The following is a 17,061-nucleotide window of genomic DNA, read 5'->3' as shown; positions in this document are numbered from 1 at the left end:
TTACGGACGTGGAACGAGGTGACGCGCAGATTATGTAAGTTACACAATTTGCATCCTAATGAAAGGCGAAATGGACTTATTTGGCGTTGTTTTGTTAACTTCCATTTCTTTTTTTGTCCCAGCATATTACGCCATATTCCGCGTTGACTATAATTGTTTTAACGCATAGAAGTCGTTTCCCTTTTCCCTCAAACGATTGAAAACCCGGCACTGTACGGGATCATGACCCGTTGATGTCAGCTTGGGGGACGTTTATCAGTTATTCGTGGGATCTACATAATTACAAGGTGTAGCTCCAACAATTTACGAAAAGCTCTGCAAGAACAGAAGCCCATATCTGCCTACTCGCAATTCGTCAAACCTCGCCATCTTCCGTGGGAATTCGCTCCCCCTCCCACCCTTCCCCGCCCGAGATATGACGTGTTCACGAATAATAAATTCATTAATGTACACAACAAAAGTGATGACGTAGTACGCAAGTACACATGGCATAGTAAAAAGCGGAAAGTGAATCATTGGCAGGTGTTGACGAATGTAATATTAACTTATCTTTGGAAACGCAAACCACAAGAATCTACACACTGTTATACGAGGTGAGTGTGGGACGTTCCATCGCTAGGAACACAGCGATCTCGCGATAATAGGGAAATCGGGCAAGGTTGCAACGACCGTTCTCCAACCGCTACGATCAGGTGATTTTACTACAACGCATGTTGAAAGGCGCACGGCTGTTGACTCTGCATGTTATGAGGACTATGCTCCGGACCTACTATCTTTGAGGTTATCGTGCTAGTACAGCCTTTGACAGGTGCTAACTTGGTCTAATTTCGTCGAGTTGACCTTTGATAAAGTAGTTTTGTTTGGCGATAATGGCAAAGTCGAAATATTGACCGTAGCAGTACTGTTAGTTTATACTGGTGATTATGAATTCAGTTTGGCTATGATTCTAACAGAAGAGCTGTGAACTTACTGTTATGAGAAAACGGGAAGACACGACTGGTTTCATTGTCTGTGTGTTGTGTCTAGTTATCAACAGTTACCACCATGACTTCTACAAGAAAGTAAGACCTTTTTCACTGGCGATAACAGAACTTAACTGTCTTTATGTCCAATATTGAATGAACCATTAGTTAGTTGATGTGCCTGAGGCAGAAATGGGTACCACAATCAATACATAAGTATTTTTAGTATTTGGTCATACTCCGAGATTAATTAGTAATCAATCAGCTTAGATTTTGTCTTTGAATACCTAGTTTCTATGGTAAACAAATATGACGAAGTCTAAAGCTGTGTACAGGGACACACCTCCATACTCCCCATAAACTTATATGGTATAACTCTAAATCTGCGGATTTTTAACATGGGTCATGATTTCTCCATTTCTTGTGAAACTACCACTTCCTATAACTGTTTTTATCAAAATCACAAATGCTACGCCATCAGTTTGAAATAGTGTGTCTTATATTTTGGAAGGGTAACATATTCTAAAACATTAAGGTATAACATATCATTTCTCACATAGTCAAAATATATTGTATGTCATCATTCAAGCAAATCATGAGTATGAACTATGAATTGTGTTAAAACATTTCTTCTGTATGTTGTTCTTTTCCAGCAGCTCCCGTTTGTTTGATATTTGAAATTGTCGTGTCAAGAGTGTTGATTCAGTTGAAATGGAACTTTTTCCAGCTGGTTGAAAAATTCATGAAAAATCAATAGACAAATAATAACAGGGAGCAAACGTTGATAAATGATGGTACTTGCTGTAGCCCTGCCTGAAGCAAGAACCGATGGACTCAGAGACAATATACTGTGTCTCATTTGCCTACATGCCTACTTTGGCATGATATCTTAGTGAGACATGCATGTCTCATACAGGCATATGACAATGCATCTTGAATGCCCCAGTTTATTATCTATTTATTGTAAGAATATATCTTGCATTAATCAATTTGTTGCCTTCCATGCTTAGCCATGTATAACAGCAAGTGAGTGGTCCAGTGTTCATACTCATTTTTGGGTCATAATTTGGCTTGGGTGATGCAGATGCTCCTAGCTTGCAGTAACTGTATCTTCCAATTTGGAGGGTGTGGTGGTTTAGCCTAGTGGTTCTCATTGTCTTTCTCCTGTCAGGCTGAAAACCCGCGTACGATTCCCCTACATATGTACAATGTGTGAAGCCATTTTCTGGTGTCCCCTACCATGATATTGCCAGAATGAGGTGAAAAACACAAAAAACCATACTCACTCACGCCATGCTGGGACATCAGGGATGACAGCTGTTACCACAGGTATGGTGTTCCAGTGTGCTAATTGTGATAAGTTATATTTTATTCAGGCTTTTGGTATTATGGGGTTTTGTTTTGCTTGTGATCATGTGTTGATAGTTTCCTTGTCAGAAAATACCAATGAGAAAAATACGATTCATCATGTATGCGAGTATTCTTTTAGTGGTACTCACTCTTGGATGTAGATGCCAACTCAGACATGGCATCTTGTATAAATGAGTAAGTTAGGTTTTTATGCTGATTTTAGCAATATTCCTTAAATATCTTGGCATAGAACACCAGAAATGTGTTTCACACATTGTACCCAAGTGGGGAACTGAAGCCAGATTTTGAGCGTGATAAGCAAATGCTTTAACCACTATCCTACTCCGCCATCCTATGCATTAGATATTTATAATGACACGTCACTGCCTTTATTGTTGGCAGTGACTGGTTAATGGGTGAGTGAGTGTGTTTAGTTTTGTGCCGTTTTCAGCAATATTCTAGCAGTATCACTGTGGGGGACACCAGAAAATGGGCTAAACACATTGTACCCATGTGGGAAATCGAACCTTAACCACTAGGCTACCCCATCGCCCCACTGACTGGTTAACCTGACACTAGTCAGGTGGGTATGGTATATGAATGAGATATTGGATATAAGTCATGTTAATGAGAGTGATGTGTCTGAAGGATACAGATTGTGGTGAACAGAGTAATTTGTGATTATTCAGGAAAACATTACTTTCATATTGTCACAAATGTTATAAATGGTGTGAGTTTGTTACTGAGTTAAAATTTAACATCACATCAGCAATATTTCAACCATATTGTGATGAGAACGTTTGACATCGAAGTGGAAGTCATGGTGGCTGAGCGGGCTAGATGGCTGACTTTGTGTGCTGGCGATTAGGTGCCTGACTCTGAGGGTGCGGGTTCGAATCCCGGTTGGGACTCAACCAAAAAAGTACTAGGATTTGTACTTACTGAGAAAGTGAAATCCCAAAAATGACATATGTTGCATTTGTCCACTTTCTAAATGGCATGGTGTTATGACACATATAAAAACCTGTCTTCAAAGGATAGTTAAACAACTAGAGTATCACAATTACATCTAATAAACCTAATATCACTATTTGAACAGTACAATATAAATACTCCATAAATGTAAGAAAAGTGTTGATGTATTGTTTTTTGAAAGTCATTTTTTCTTGGATAATAACACAATGTATCTTGATATAAATTACTAAATTTATCCAATCTAATCTAAATCTGTCATTTTATTAATAATTGTGTCAGTTATCTGTTCAAATTATGGTGCCATGATAATTGTGTCTAGTATTTCATTAAAGGTCACATGCAACCCCCCCAAAAAACATAATTAAAACACATGTAATATACATTGCTGAAAAAACAAATAAGGAAAATTATAAGCGTACATTCACGAATCAGAGTGCAATATTTTGAACTTGGGTTTATTTCCCTCAAATTCTAAGATGCTTCGGTGAAAGATCAAAGGCACCGACAATACTTTATGAGACGATAATGTGCACACTTTTTTGCATTACATTACAATGTGTTGACATCACTGCGCCATTCCAGTCTGCCCCCTCATAATCAAACTTTTTTGCATCACAGTGTAACCGCCGTCACTATGCATGTCAGTTGCCATCGCCTCTTAGAAAAGAAATACAGTTTGCTTTACCACCATGTATAGTGTAAGAAAGCACACTTTTGCCCTGCACTATTATAACGTTAAAGCACTCGGACACAAGTGTCCTCGTACTTTAACTATAGTAGTTCAGGGCGAAAGTGTGCTGTATTACACTATAAATGGTGGTAGAACAAACTGTATTTCTTAAACAAAGTACCCTGGTGACCGAACTCGCTAAGAGCGGGTAGGTGTGTACTCAAGTTTAACAAAGACTTTTCATTGGCTGCTTCGTTTGCCGATATGCAGAAGGCCCATAGTGTGATTATAGGGATGATGTGTTTGGTTGGCATTTCAGAAGTATGGTGAGTTATAAGAAAGTAAGATTTTTTATGGATAACAACTTCTTTTATTGCATATGATGTGACATTTGAGTACGGATTCATATGCTGTCAAGCAAGAGTGATAATGGTATAAGATTCCATACGGAAACATTGCATCATATACAGTAGAAGTTGTTGTCCATAAATAATGTATATAGAAATGAAGGGTCTTGTAAATACATGTTATGCTCTCTGCATTTCTGCAATCAACAAATACTGTGATAGTGAACTAATTCATGGCTGGAAACTGTCCTTCATCCAAGTACAAAGCAGAACTTGAAACGGACAGTGTGAGTTTGCACTGATTTCCAATTCCAAGCCACAGATATGATAACATGTCATGTGTACAAATCTCACACCTGCCAGTCTGTTAATTACTTGATATGACAGAGACAGAACCCAGTTGCACGAGTCATAAATCAATGTATTCTGTTTATGGTGTATATCCTGATTGGTGTTTTAAGCTCAAATTGCATGTGGTCAATGATTTAAGTTGTGTATTGCATATTGTCATTAGCAGACAGGCAGGCAGACAGACACGTAGGTGTCAATAAACAGACATTGAGTTCTGTCAGTGATAGAGACAGTTTATCACAATCAACATATTTTTCTGTTTTCATAGAAAGTTTTCAAGCTGAGCAATTTTTAGCAATGAAACTGGTATTTCTAATGCTACACTTTCTTGAAACCTTCATTTGCAAATCTGCATGTATGGGACCAGTGTATATTTATTACTCCAGACTCAATATGCTTGTAATCACAGGAAACATCTCTGTTCTCCAACTTCGACCGTAGAGATAATCCTTGCGCACATCACTTGCTGTGTTTGTACGAGTCACCTTCCCGGTTCAAGCTGTGTCAACCTAATCACTGCGCATGCGCTATGGGCACAGCGCAGCACAGCTGGTGAAACCACCTTTTTTCCCAGACCTGGGGGAAAATTAGTGTATTGTTTGAACTACGATTTCATGGCCTTTTTTTCCTTGCATTATTTTTCAACTTTATAAGTTGAATTTGCATTTTTGATGATTTGTTTCTGTAAGTCCGTACCGAAAGGTATCACAATCTGTAAAGTTGTGTTTTTCTCATTGCATGTGACCTAAAACCTATAAGCGTGCTAATTTGTCAACAGACTGAACTCTAAACCAAAAACTTCACAATTCATGTTTCTCGCTCAAGAACGAACTGTGCTAACATACAGGCATAATGACCAAAATGGTGGAAACTCTCCCATGCCATAGGACACATTAAAAATTCATCTTTGAGGGCCAATACAAAACTGCTTAGGCCGAATATCAGTTATGGATTTCTGAGGTGAGCATAGGTGAGGCTGAAAGTAATTAATTGTTTTTAAGTCTGATTTTTATTAAATTGATGATGGCATTTTGGGATCTCAGTTTCTCATATTCGTTGAAAGTTGTGTATATGGTGGAGGCTTGGTTTGAAAATGCTAGCTTAAAGTGGCTTGAATAGAGGAATTATGCATGTATAGCTTATGGTTTGGGGAGCTGTGGAAATGCTTGCCTGGGTCAGACCAATTTTATTTCCTATTTTGCAGATTTTTGTCTTCTGAAAACCTAAAGGCAGACAGGGAAGAAATAAATATGAAATTTCCGATCAAATAGATATTCCTTCAAAACACTCAAAATATGTTACTTTTGGCAATTTATGAAGTGAATATGGATAAAAAAAAACAACCTAAAAAGTATTTTCTTGCGATTTTACATTTTTAGCCAATAAAAGCATTAGGATTTTATTTTTTGAGCAAGGAAAATTAATTTTTAATAAAAGTTTTATTTTTTCTTTCTTATTCTTGAAAAAACATGACAGGCTGATCCATAAAACAAGAAATAAAATTGGTCTGGTCTTATATAGACTACTGGGTTGTCAGACTCTCAGTTTTGTGACAGCATTGGTGACAGAGTGAACAGAGTCACTTGTTATGTGAAGACGTGAGTTTGATTTACAACATAGGTACAATGTGTTAAGCCCATTTCTGGTACATGACTTATCCCCTCGTATACCCAAACGTGATATTGCTGGAATATTACTAGGAGCAGTGTAAAACTACTTTTTTTCAATCAGTCTTCATTTAGAATGGGATAAATTGTGATAATGACAAATACTTTTTTTTATAATAACGTTTTTGTAATCAGTCCACAATTTACTGTTGAGATATAAGCTGACAGCCATATGACACACAAACATTGTTAAGTATTTGGTAATTTAGTGTGTGTAGGATGTATATTACAATGTACTTGATCATAGCAAAAAATGGGTACCCGAGGGGATAAGCGCCTCACAGGCAGTTTGGGCTTTCTGGGATAATGATAATCATTTTGTGTGCATTCAGCATCAATGTTCTTAATTAATTGACTAGACATGCCTATTATGCTTGTCGTAAGAGGCGACTAATGGGATCAGGTGGTCAGACTTGCTGACTTTGTTGACATGTCATCGTATCCCACTTGCATAGATCAGTGCTCATGCTGTTGATCACTTGATTGTATGGTTCAGACGAGATTATTTCCAGACCTCCGCCATATAGCTGCAATACAGCTTAGTGCAACCTCAACAAACCAAACCAAAATAAAACCAAACATATTGTCTATTGTCAGGCGTCATCACATAGCTGTAAATATGCTGACTGTTGTGAAACATCACATTACCTAAATGGCTATATGACTTTTATGTATTTTGACTACAGCAGTTTATCATTTTCAATGCTGATTTGTCACCTGAAACCATGTGACATCATGGTAGACTATTGTAGAGAAAATGGGACTTGACATCTTCATTTCTTTAAGACGACGTCAAAAACCTATTACAAATGCTTTCTAACAATAGACAATCTTCAGAGACGTCAGTGTTTGCGACAGTTTTGTTTGCCAATTGGCCATCAAGGCCCTCAGCTCCTGCAGGCTTTTGAAATCTACAGGTCCTAAATGAAACCTACAGGCTTATTGTGTTTAAATTAAACCAATAAAACCAAAATAGACTACACAGTACGCAGTTTCACATTGTTTCTACAAGACCAAGTAGTAAAGCCTATGGAACAGAGAGATGTTTTTATTTGTTAAAGACTGCGGTTGACATTCCTCTCTGCAAAGCGCTGAAATGCCAGGAAGTGAATCTGTAAGATATCGTAGCATGATGGATCATTGATGATTCCTGAAAGTTATTAAATTATAGATTAAGATTTCAAATGTTGTAAGTAAATGCAGACATTTCAGATCATTTGCTTATTTACTTAAGTAACTGTGACTGGTATTTGTTGGTGGTGCTGATTAACTGATTTGCTACTCGCCTCATTTTTTGTCTAATTTTGTGTTTTTCAGGAGGAAAATGGCGAGCCGGAAACGGGATAGGAATGGAGAAGTTATAGCAGAAAGCAGTGAGTTGAGAAGGCCGGTGAGTGTTTCTGATCATAGTGAAAGATCAACTCAAGACTTCAGTTTCAGAGGCAGGTGGATTAGCCAAGTGGTTAATGTGTTGGTTGTCACGTTACAGATCTGGGTTCGGTTCTTATCACTGATTCAATGTTTGAAGCTATCCATTTATGATGTCACCCGCCATGCACTTGCTGGCATGTTGCTTCAAGCAGCGGACATTATATTAAACTTCATTCTAACAGAGTGGCAGTCTAAACAGGATTCCAGGTGGGAGCTGGCTTCTAGGAATTGGTCGCTAGTAATATAAACATGTTGCAGGAGGTGACTTAATGATTTGGTCGGTCCGTCAAATGGACTTGGTTGATAGCATATCAATCGCAGGAAAATTAGCAATGGTAATTTTCTGCGAATCCTCAGAAATCTGTGGATATAAATGCAAATCAATCGCAGACAGTCAACATTCCTGAAATAATTTGTGGTGAAACAGTAACCACACAATAGCAGATCACAGCAATCTAGTCAGTTTTTAGTGTTTTGTTTTAAATTTGTTAAAGAATGTCACAGTCATAAGACATTCCATATTATTTGGAACCATGAACTACGAAGTATGCTCTGGACCCATCGGTGGTGGGGCAGTCTAGTAGTTGAAGCATTCGTTCATCACGCCAAAGACCTGGGTTCCATCTCTACATGGGTGCAACGTGTGAAGTCCATGTCCCTTGCTATGATATTGCTGGTGTACTGCTAAACGCAGCGTAAAACCGTACTCACTCACTCGCACTTTATCCATCTGCACCATAGCTTCAAGTGTATGTAATGTCTCCATCCTCTTAGGGGCGTTGGGGTAGCCTATTGGTAGAAGTGTTTGCATGTTATGCCAATGACCTGGGTTCAATTCCTTTCATGGGTGTCCCCTGATATTGCTGGAATATTACTAAAAGCGGCGTAAAACCATACGCACTCATTCCATCCTCGTCTTGATGGTCACTAACCAGAGAGGGCTAGCCTAGCCTAGGGCCTTAAAGCGTTTGCTCATCACACCAAGGACCTGGGTTTGATTCTCCATGGGTACGTTGTTTGAAGCCTATTTCTGTTGTCTTCCGCTGTGATATAGCAGAATTTGCTTAAGGAAGCTATAAAGCCATCCTCGACATCTCCAGGGTATACACTCCGATAAGTCTCCACTATACCCTGGACGCATCTACGGCTGTGCCAGATAAATTTATTACCTCCCTTTGCTGGCTCCGCCTTCTCACACTAGCCAATCAGCTAGGCCGTCGTTATAACAGAGCTTGCCAGTGTCAACAAAGGTAGCGGTCGCAACTGCGAAGGTTTGCCCACAGTGCGTCCCAGATTTTAGGGAAATCATACAAACAAATTGACAGGTCTGAAACTTTAAAACAACATATGCAAGAACGTCTTCTACCTCTTCCAGAGAACCTCTGCATGGTTTGTGTTGCCAAGTATAATCGGTTAGATGATTCAAAAAACGAAAGTGAGTTGTGATTGGTTCGCTCAGCTTCCCAGCGTAGACACCTGACTGGATGAAAAGACAGTCAAGGGAGGTAATAAATTTATCTGGCACAGCCGTAGATGCGTCCAGGGTATAGTGGAGACTTATCGGAACGTATACCCTGGAGATATCGAGGATGCTATAAACCAAACTTTCTCACTAACCTGACAGAATATTTATCTCACTCATGAGAAATCACCAGCCTTTTAGACTTCCATTGACTTCTGCCTACTAGTTTTGAAGCAAACCCATTGCTATTCCAGTTTGAACGGGATCAGGTGGTCATGCTAGCTGACTTGGTTGACACATGTCATCAGTTCCCAATTGCGCAGATCAATGCTCATGTTGTTGATCACTGGATTGTCTGGTCCAGACTTGATTATTTACAGACCGCCGCCATATAGGTTGAATATAGTTGAGTGCGGCGTAAAACTAAATTCACTCTCAGTCATGTTTGATGTGACAGTATCTACCTTAAGAGTGAATTGTGAAGATCTGTGTTGGAATTATTCCTCAGCAACCCATGCTTGTCCAAAGAGGTGACCAACGGAATCGGGTGGTCAGGCTTGATGACTCCATTGACACATGTTGTGTCCAAATTCCGTAGATTGATGGTGTTGATCAGTGGATTTTGTGGTCCAAATTTGATTGTTTACAAACCCCCACCATATATCTGGAATATTGCTGGGTGTGACATTAAAGAAGAGAGAAGGAAACAACCTGGAGTCAACAAGGAAAGGAAACAGGAAGCAAATGGAGTCTAGTTCAGCATTATAGTTAGGAACATGAACCCCATAGTGTCGTGTTTATTGTAGGGCGGTAGGATAGCCTGGTGTATAAAGCATTAGCTTATTACACCAAAGACCCAGGTTTGAATTCCCACATGGGTACAGTGTGTGAAGCCCATTTCTGGTGTCCCTCGCTGTGATATTGCTGGAATATTGCTGGAATATTGCTAAAAGCATCATAAAACAGTACTCACTTACACTCACTGCAACATAATACGCCTGAAATGCAGTCTCGTTTAGTTTTAAGGTTAGGAATACGAACCACTTAACTTCATTTTTGTTGCAATATTATCCTCCTGAAATGCCGTCAAGTGCCACTTTACACAGACTTCCCAATAGGTTCTGAACTCATGCAGTATGTTGTGGTTCATGAATCGTTATCTCAATAAACTATCATACAAATGTCAGGCCAGTACCCATTGTAGTGAGTGGAACTCAGTCGATATCTCTCTCCTGATGGGGTATTGCTGTTTGTGTCACTAGTGAAAGTGCTTCCTGTAAACTACTGCAGCCGATCATTTTCAAATGTATTCAATGCTGGCTGTTGATCAGGTGTGGCAAGTTGGCTGATGCACACATGGCCAGATGTTACTGGTAGCTGTTTTCGATGTTTTAGAAGTATTTTGTTTCAGGCTCTGTATCAGTGGCAGTATGTTAAAGGACATCAAGCTGTTTGACTGTGAATATGATCAAGCCATTGATTATCTCGGTATACATATATAGATTGTGTAAAATATATACTTTGTCAAGTGCTTTAAGAATAGCGTGCCAGATGGCTCTAACTAGTGAAACATCGTTCCTTACTGTGTCCTGGTTTTAGTGGATCATACAGTTACATATTGTATCCTTGGTTTTACTGCATGTTAAATATTGTGTCCTGGTTTTACTGGATATTAAGTATTGTGTCATGGCTGTAGTGGGTATTAAATAATTTGTGTCCTGGTTTTACTACATATTACATATTGTGTCATGTTTTTACTGGATGTAAGAATGCTCAAATACTGAGTCCTTGATTTATTGGGTATTAAATGTTGTATCCTTGGTTTTACTGGATATTAAATATTTTGTCATGTTTCTTTTGTAGGTCAGAATACTCAAATATTGAGTCCTGGTTTTACTGGATATTAAATGGTGTCCTATTAAATATTGTGTCTTGGTTTTACTGAACATAAAATATTGTGTCCTGGTTTTACTGGATATTAAATGTTGTGTCTTGGTTTTACTGGATATTAGATATTGTATCCTTTGTTTTATTAGATATTAAGTATTGTGTCATGGTTTTACTGGATGTCAGAATACTCAAATACGGAGTCCTTGGTTTACTGGATATTAAATTAAATATTGTGTCCTTGGTCTTACTGGATATTAAATATTGTGTCTTGGTTTTACTGGATATTAAATATTATATTGTGTCCTGGTTTTACTGCATATTAAATATTGTGTCCTGGTTTTACTGCATATTAAATATTGTGTCCTGGTTTTACTGCATATTAAATATTGTGTCCTGGTTTTACTGGATATTAAATATTGTGTCATGGTTTTACTGGATGTTAAATATTGTGTCCTGGTTTTACTGGATGTTAAATATTGTGTCCTGATTGTACTGTATATTAAGTATTGTGGCATGTTTTTTTCTGGATGTCAGAATACTCAAATACTGAGTCCTTGATTTACTGGATATTAAATATTGTGTCATGGCTTTACTGGATATTAAATATTGTGTCATGGTTTTACTGGATGTTAAATATTGTGTCCTGATTGTACTGTATATTAAGTATTGTGGCATGTTTTTTTCTGGATGTCAGAATACTCAAATACTGAGTCCTTGATTTACTGGATATTAAATATTGTGTCTTGGCTTTACTGGATATTAAATGGTGTCCTATTAAACATTGTGTCTTGGTTTTACTGAACATAAAATATTGTGTCCAGGGTTTTATGGATATCATTGTGTTCTATTTTTACTAGATGTCAATGACCAACCCCAGACAATATGCATTAATTGACTGTAACATGTCACATAGTACAGCTTGTGAACTATATATATTTTTTGCATCAATAGAAAATCCAAGTTCCAGGTTGAAGTATATTCAGATATTGCATGAATGTTGCTTAAAGCGTTATCTTTCAAAGGTTTTCTTAGAACAGAAAGCTAAAGATATCTATATATATGTTAAGGCCCAGTTGTGTATAGTTAAACAGATGCAAAACCTCCGTACATGTGTTGCACATCGATAAACCCTCTTGTCTCATTGTGACATATTTCCCTGTGGGTTCCCCGTGGGACTGCTCTCTCTATGTAATGGCGGAGCAGCCATGTATATGTAATCATTCTGCTCAACAATTCACTTTCGGTCGAACCGAACCCACACAATATTGATTATATTGATTGTCTTTTTTAGACGCGAATGAATTTTCTATGAATGAATCGTTATCATGAATTTCACTTTCAGAAACTGATTCTAGAAATGGCATGACCCCCATCCTCACATTCAGATTGTGGAGTGTTACTGAATTATTCAGATAGAGTGTTGTTATCACCTGCCAGCAGACTTCCCCTACAAGGATGTTGTGCAACAAACACTTAATTAGGTGTAGCCTCATTGACGTTGTTCTTGTGTTCTTTGATCAAATGGGTATTGATTGAGTGTATATTACATTCTCTGACTTGTCTGTGGTGGTTATGTTCATAAGTATGTTGGATATACTGTCAGTGTTTTGGATATGCTGGTTGTGCGTAAGAAATGTTGACAGTGTCGTATATATATGTAAAAAATGTTGACCGTCTCTGTTATGCTGACTGTCAGATATGCTGATGACTGCTTTAGCAGTTACAATGAATACTGCACATCAGAAATATCTCAGAATGACAGTGGTAAATTAATTTGAATTATTTGGGTTTAGTGATTTCTATATGGACCTGTTTTTTCAATTAATGGAAGCTTATCTGTAAAAAATCTGTTGGTTGATGGTTGCCAAGTCTGTCTCACCGTCCCTGAACCACATTGTTTCCACCACCTCTTTGCATTCCCTGTAATGCTAAATCCCACTGTATAAGCATACCCTGACACCCAGTACCAAGTACCCCGGTGAGTACCCTATTTAGCTGTTGTGGTTCTGACTCCAATGACAAAATGCATGCTGGGAAAATCCTTTGCGAGAATATACGACTATAAATACTACGAATGTCATCATTAACTCACATTATCAGTGAACTGTATCACATCATTATGTTCACTTTTTGTGATCTCTAGAATCAAATATTCATTAAGTTTTTAGAGAGAGCTTTTACTTAAATTTGGGTATTATTGAGATACGAAAAGTTGAATATGTTGAAGCCATGAACAATAGTCAACCTCTGATATATTTAATATAGAGATGCCAGCCTATACGATTTTATCATGTTCGTTAAGAAACACAACACAAAGTACATGACTACAGTAGTAGTAAAAATATATGATTTTTTTTTAAAAAGAAATACTTTAAATTATCAAATAGCATGCACAATAAATATGAACTCCATTTTATTCAGGTGCAAGCTATATGGGGATTCTTAATGCATTTATATAATGTTAATGAACTATGGGGATTCTTAATGCATTTATATAATGTTAATGAACAAGTCTTATGAATATTCATTTATCATCCAAAACTATGTTCCACAGGAGATATAGCTTGTGTAAAAATCAAACAATATCTCCTAGGAGATAGCATTTTGACAGTAGATTTTGTACAAAGCCCTGATGTCATACATGACATAACAATCCTATGATGTCCAAAACCCAATGATGTCATAATGATTTGACATCTTTACACTGTAAGTCTAATGGCAGTACCCTGTTCAGAAATGTATAATTTTCATTTTCTAATGAAGCTGATTTTTATGGTACATAGAAACTCCCCCTCATGTTTTCTGATATCAAACAGTTCACACCCATAGATAAAAGTAAAAATAAAAATTTGTAAAATTTGACAGCTTGTGGTGATATACTGGATAACCAGTATATTGCATTTGCAGTTCGAACTTCACAGTATGCTACATTCTAAGATGCTTCTGTGAAAGATCAGAGGCGCCGACAATACTTTATCAGACGATAATGTGCACTTTTTGCATTACGTCACGTGTTGACGTCACTGCGCCATTCCATTCTGCCCCCTCGTAATCGAACTTCTTTTGCATTATGTCACAATGTAACCGACGTCACGATGGATATTAGTTGCCATCGCCTCGTACAGCCTCCCACAGTAAACTGCTTCGTCCATCCCATTTCTTGGTTTGCAGTTGCATCACACAGCTAACATCACCGGTGGAAACATTATGTTTTCCGATGGATAAAATGCCTCTTAGTTCGACTCAAAACGTTACAGAGAGAGACACGGTAATGTTTGCAATGTTTACATTCCCACAATGCAATCTTGGAATGTCGCATGACTAGTCAGCTTCAGCTGAATGTACTGATCTAAACTTTCGTTGGTAGTAGAAATGAGATGGTCACTTTGCCTTGTATGGTTTAAGAGAATCACAGATGTAATTAAAATGATCTAGAGAAGATATCTAACCTGAACATAAACCTTCACCAAACTGTTCATCATTTGATTTTCTAGTAACATTTGTCTTAACGTAGGGGGCTGACACGTCAAAAGAACAGCGCGTCAGTTAGCCCCGTGCGAAGATTCTTAAGTTAGGTCACAGACACCGTCGTTTGTTTTCTGCCATAGATTAATCGAAATTAGGCTTAGAAATTATTAAATACGTCATCTTAGATAAGAAATACAGTTCGTTCTACCACCATGAATAGTGTAATAAAGCACACTTTCGCCCTGAACTATTATATCATTAAAGCGTCTGAGTGCTTTAGCAATATAATAGTTCAGGGCGAAAGTGTGCTTTATTACACTATACATGGTGGTAGAACGAACTGTATTTCTTAATTATGGTACACTTTTTGCGAATTGGTTTGCCTGATATTATCAGGAATTTCTGTGACCAGGGTCGGTAAATTTTGTCATGTAGTCAAAAATACTAATAACATTTGAATTTCCTTTGTATATTCACTGATAGTTTTGAGAACCTTTATTGGTCATATAATTGCATTTGCATGACTTTTAAACCATGCACATAAATAAAAAATACTTTGGTACCAGCACTTATTGTAGGGATAAACAAATCAAAATGACAGATGCCGCTGTAGACGCTCTTTCTCTGTTCAAAACTTTAAAGGAAAGCATTCAGTTTGAAAATGTTTTCAGTTGATCTCTTGAACAAGTACTTCTGAGTCATGACAGTAGTCAGTGGCATTGTTTAATAAAATGAAACAGTAATTTCATTATCTTAACATGTGTGTTGCACTTTCACAATATAATGCAATGCAACAACACATATTACAGTATGTGACAATTTGAAAATTTTGGCAATACCCAACCCAAACCATCATTGATATCTCCAGGGTATATGTTATGATAAATGATAAATCTCCACTAAACCTTTGATGCATCTACGTCTCTGCTTGATAATTTTATTACCTCCCCTAGCAGGCTTTTTATCCAATCAGGTGTCTATGCTGAGAAGTTGAGCGTATCAATCACAACCTACTTTTGCTTGTTAAATCATCTAGCCGAGGATGCAGATGAACACTGAAAGAGGTTGAAGCAGTTCTTGCATATATTGTTTTAAAGTTTTGGACTTGACAGTTTGTCAGTCATTCTCTTCCCACAGAGGTTACTCCTGTCATATCTTCCTAAGTCCCATTTAAACTTAAAGGAAGCCTCAGTGAGTTGGGAGAAATGTAGACTTGCGTCATTTTGGACTTCAGCATGCATTGCAGGGAGGTTTGGCAGTAGGAAAATAATATGGTTCAGGGACTGTGAGGCAGACTGCTCTCAATTTGAAAACAAATGCAAGTATCGCAAAAAATTCAACTTATCATCTTCTGGTTGTTGACCCTTGCTGGGGAGATGATACAAGCAACCCAACCTAACTTTGATAGAGGACAAGAGTAGTCATCAGGAAGACAGTATCTCAAATGACCTTTGGCCCCTACTGTTACTCATTCAGCAACTGTCAAGTTGATTGGATGCCTCATAATTGGAGCCATTGAACTTTGGTGCTCTCACCCATATAACATGCACATGTTGGACTATTGTCAATGATAATTGTCACCTCATTGACAAGAATGGGTTGTTAGGGCAAACTTCTTACATACAACATTGAACAACCAGAATGACAGCTCATGGGTCCACTTGATGGTGATACTGATAGCATGAACGTTGGTGTGCTGAGATTTTGGTGAAAGATATTAGAAGACCAAGTATTTAAGGAAGGTATACCATTGTGTGATTGTTGCGTAAATATTTTCATAAACGTTTTGGTCTTATTATGAAATTTGAAAAATTGTGTCAGTCTAGAAATCAATTCCTATATGTTAAATGTCAAGTTCTGTCTATGTTTATCAGAACAGCTTCATCGACTTCAGTTAGGATGAAACATTGTGATGTCAAAGAACTGCAGTGTGATTGTTAAAACTGAAGAAACCCCCTTAAAACTGGTGATTGCAGTAAAACTGTATATATTGTGATTATAATTGATAACTGTTCTACATAAGACTTCTGATAATCGATAGTGAATTTAGTTCCAAAACACTAGGTTTAATGCCTCTTCTAACATTTCCCCTACATATCTTCTTCTGTCAGCTCATAGGATGCTTGTCTCAACCATTTACCAGGGTCTTGGGGTTGCCTAGTAGTTAGAGCATTCACTCGTCATGCTGAAGTGCGGAAGGTCTGGGTTGGATTCCTCACATGGATGCGATGTGTGAAGCCCATTTTCTGGTGTCCCCCGCTGTGATATTGCTGGAATATTGCTTAAAAGCGGCATTAAACTAAACTCACTCACTCATTCACTCGTCACATTGAAGACCTGGGTTCATTTATTCAGTTATTGTCATTTCTGAAGCTCACTTCTGATGTGTCCTCCAGTGATATTGCTGGAATAAGGGTTTTAGCAACCATACTCCAGGGGTTCGAAAAACCCATCGCCCGACCCCCAGAACAAGTCAGTTTTCATTTCA

At 37.9% G+C, this 17,061-nt stretch overlaps 1 protein-coding gene across 3 annotated transcripts in view; it reads left to right on the top strand.

Annotated features, from left to right (window-relative positions):
* The window catches only part of LOC137281593 (choline-phosphate cytidylyltransferase B-like), a 41,888-nt gene continuing 24,827 nt past the window's right edge, over positions 1-17,061 (top strand). The window contains exons 1-2 of one of the 3 annotated variants that reach the window (XM_067812925.1): positions 1-34; positions 7,640-7,712. In XM_067812925.1, coding sequence (XP_067669026.1) covers positions 33-34; positions 7,640-7,712 — 75 coding nt within the window. In that variant the 5' untranslated portion in view covers positions 1-32. Of the gene's footprint in view, positions 35-471; positions 594-7,639; positions 7,713-16,229; positions 16,316-17,061 lie in introns of those variants that run through there. The other 2 variants (XM_067812926.1, XM_067812927.1) reach the window with 2 other exon arrangements.

Source organism: Haliotis asinina, chromosome 4 (assembly GCF_037392515.1).
Source record: "Haliotis asinina isolate JCU_RB_2024 chromosome 4, JCU_Hal_asi_v2, whole genome shotgun sequence".
Taxonomy (NCBI): domain Eukaryota; kingdom Metazoa; phylum Mollusca; class Gastropoda; order Lepetellida; family Haliotidae; genus Haliotis; species Haliotis asinina.
This window is presented reverse-complemented; position numbering and strand designations above follow the sequence as displayed.